This window comes from Gossypium arboreum, chromosome 4 (assembly GCF_025698485.1).
Source record: "Gossypium arboreum isolate Shixiya-1 chromosome 4, ASM2569848v2, whole genome shotgun sequence".
Lineage (NCBI taxonomy): Eukaryota > Viridiplantae > Streptophyta > Magnoliopsida > Malvales > Malvaceae > Gossypium > Gossypium arboreum.
Genome location: NC_069073.1, coordinates 89,554,712 through 89,557,746, shown reverse-complemented (window position 1 = coordinate 89,557,746; position 3,035 = coordinate 89,554,712). Strand labels below are relative to the sequence as shown.

General features: G+C 33.8%; 1 protein-coding gene across 1 annotated transcript; it reads right to left on the bottom strand.

Moving 5' to 3' along the window:
- Nucleotides 1–363: 363 nt before the first annotated feature.
- On the bottom strand, nt 364–2,525 carry LOC128291889 (uncharacterized). Its single transcript, XM_053027380.1, has 5 exons — nt 2,175–2,525; nt 1,868–1,957; nt 1,658–1,747; nt 1,389–1,472; nt 364–636 (listed from the first exon to the last, which is right to left on the bottom strand). The coding sequence occupies exons 2-5, from the start codon at nt 1,928–1,930 to the stop codon at nt 544–546; spliced, it is 330 nt and encodes a 109-aa protein (XP_052883340.1). The 5' UTR covers nt 1,931–1,957; nt 2,175–2,525; the 3' UTR covers nt 364–543.
- Between the last annotated feature and the right edge of the window lie 510 nt (nt 2,526–3,035).

The following is a 3,035-nucleotide window of genomic DNA, read 5'->3' as shown; positions in this document are numbered from 1 at the left end:
TAATAACACAATTAAAATCTAAAAGTTAGAACTCAAGTTATCTTAAATATTAAAATAAAATAAAAATTTAGAATCAAAACTAAAATAAATAATAAAAATTAGATTAAATATAAAGATATCAATAAAATAAGATATTATAATGAAGTTACTTAAATGAAATAAGACCTTAAATCATAACCATGTAAAATATAAGATTTGAATATCCATTCCCATGTGAAATATCAACAGTGATTATTTAAATTGATTAAGCTACTAATGAATATTCTCTTTTCTAAGTCAAAATTGCAATTCGTGTTTTTCTTCTTTCAACACAAATAAAAATAAAATGTTGAAAACAAAACAAGTAAATAAAAAATAAAATAATTAGTTGACACGAGATTATTATTAAGTATATGCAAATATGCAAGTAGACGATTACAAAACTTGGTGTAGTTTTTGATCAACTAATTAGTTGATCCTACTGCAGGTTCTAGTTATAATCTGCTTAATACAAACATAAGATCGGGCAAGAGATCAGCAACTATGAAACATTTCAAAATGGCTTCAAACTTGAACAACAGTAGATACCTTTGATCTTCCACTCTTATCGTAATTAATTGAGTACCTCTTTAAGTCACCAACCTCATAGAAAAGCACCTACAAATGGAAGAAGCCACTATGACAAAATCGGACAGATAACTATAAAGCCTCTAATTTGCAACAAACAGAACAACAACAAAGGTAAACCTTGTACTCAAAAAGCTGGTTGGGAAGAAAAATAAGCCGCAGGCTAGGTACACAATAAAGAGAATCTAGTTCCACTCTTAACCTCTTAATTTATTTTAATTTTATGCTATTGATATTTTTATTTAAAAGATTTATATTGTGTAGTAATATTTGAGAGATTAAATATTGAAATTTTTATTTAATTTTATGCACTGACAGACTTATAATGAAGTTGCTGGCAAGGCAACATTTTCATCATTCTCATTATTATAAGTTTAAGGGGGTAGATTAGATATCGGCAATCAAGACAACAATGACACTCAGTCCAAGTTTCAACTTTAAAACCATGAACCAGTAGACCAAGATCAGATTTGCAAAGTCTTCTAAATTTTTCACAATAAAATAGCTGAAAGAAAGAAGTGTTCATAAAGTTCAAACAATTCAAAACCAAAAAAGAAACTATTCCTCATTTCGGAATAAAACAAATCATGTTCCAAAACCAAATACTGCTCGTCACAGGACGTTTGGAGACTTGAAACAAATAAAATGATTTATTGAAAATAAATTTATGAGTGTATCATCTATGACAAAAGTAATGCATAAATCATATAGAAAGTTGGAAATCAAAGACTTCATGCATGCACCAGGTATCAAGAACAAGGAGCAGAGAATAAATAACTGACAGTTAAATAGCCTTCTTCTTTAAACTCCTGACAAGCTCCTAACAAGAGCGAGTCCAGCTTTTGAAGAGTTCTTCCGAGCCAAACCTGCATTAATACTTAAAATGGTGAAAAGGAAGCTTACTTCAAATTTTAATCCAAAATCAACTGTAAAAAAGTGATAAGAACGAAGAAATTTTCTATTCCAGAGCAAAAGATGCAGCATTTCAACTTAACATATAGCTTTTGTAAGTTCTTAATATAATTAACAATAGAAATTACTTGGAACTCACCTCGCAGAAATTACTTTCCTCGACCAGAGACTCAAGGGATACTTCCATGTCCCATGCATGAAGAAGCTCAGCTAGTACCGGAAGCAAGTGCTGTAATGAGAAATATGAAGATTATGAAAACATTAACTTTCTCCGAGAAAGCCAAAAGATATAAAATTATAGCTACAGTCAAAGATAGGTATTGTTAAGGTGAGTACAAGAGAGATTTACCATAAGAGCCTGTTTCTTCTTAGAATCAGTATTCACAACAAGGTCCCTAGAAACCTCGTTCATTGATGATGTTAGATGCCTTCTGCCATTCTGCAAACAACACAACTCGAATGAGATGCAGATTCAGTAGCAACATAACAATTGTACATTCAATATCTAAAGTAATGAATAGAATCACCAGGAACTGGAAAAAAGTAGAAACAATGAGCTGACATTCTCCAGATAAGGTTCATTAAAATATTATATTAATAACTTTCGGATCCTCGTCAGCATTTTCATCCCGAAATGTACGGAATCTCGAGGTTACCTTCAGCTTTCAACAGCGTCTTCCCTTCCCCATCTTTGGCTTCGCCTTCCCAGGATACACTCAAACTGATTTCATATCCGGGAATGACTTTACCCTTACGAATATTAACATAGGCTTCATCGTCGATCTTTTCGACCTTCTTGGTCTTGATGCGAAGATTGCCTTGGCCGTCAAGGATGGCGAGATTCGAAAGTAATTTGGTGAAGAACGTTTTCGACCAGGGGAGGCAATCAGTTTAGCCCAGTGCCAGTTGTGGACGTTAGCACCGTTGGGTCTTTCCTCCAAGATCCAGCACTTGCCGCCTTCGCCGTACTTGGCCATTGATGAAAAAATCAAGACGAGGGCAGGGGCGTAGCCGGGGGGGTGGCATGGGCCCCGCCCTCCTTAAAATGGAAAATTTTATTTTAAGCCCTTAAATTTTTTTAAAAATTTTAAATTAGTAAAGGTAAAATTGCATTTTGGCCCCTCCTAAAATTATAAAAATTCAATTTAATCCTTTATAAATTATAAAAATATAAACTATAAAAATTTAAAATTTCATCTGGCCCCCCTAAAAAATTTTTCTGGCTTTGCCCCTGGACGAGGGTGTATTAGGGATTGAGAGAGATGTGAGGATAATCTGCTTTAGGGATATGGGGAAGGGAATTTCGGGGAAGGGGATTTGGGGAAAATAAAATGGAGAAAAAAAGATAGGGATTTCAGGTATTGGGGATTTAGGGGAGGGATTTCTATGTTTTAATCTAGGCAAAACGACGAGACGACGTTTTCCTTAATTGCTATTGCGGCATTTTTCAAAAAGCGCCGCAAATACTCGATCTATAGCAGCGTTTTTTAAAAAGCAGTATCAATGCTCGATCTATA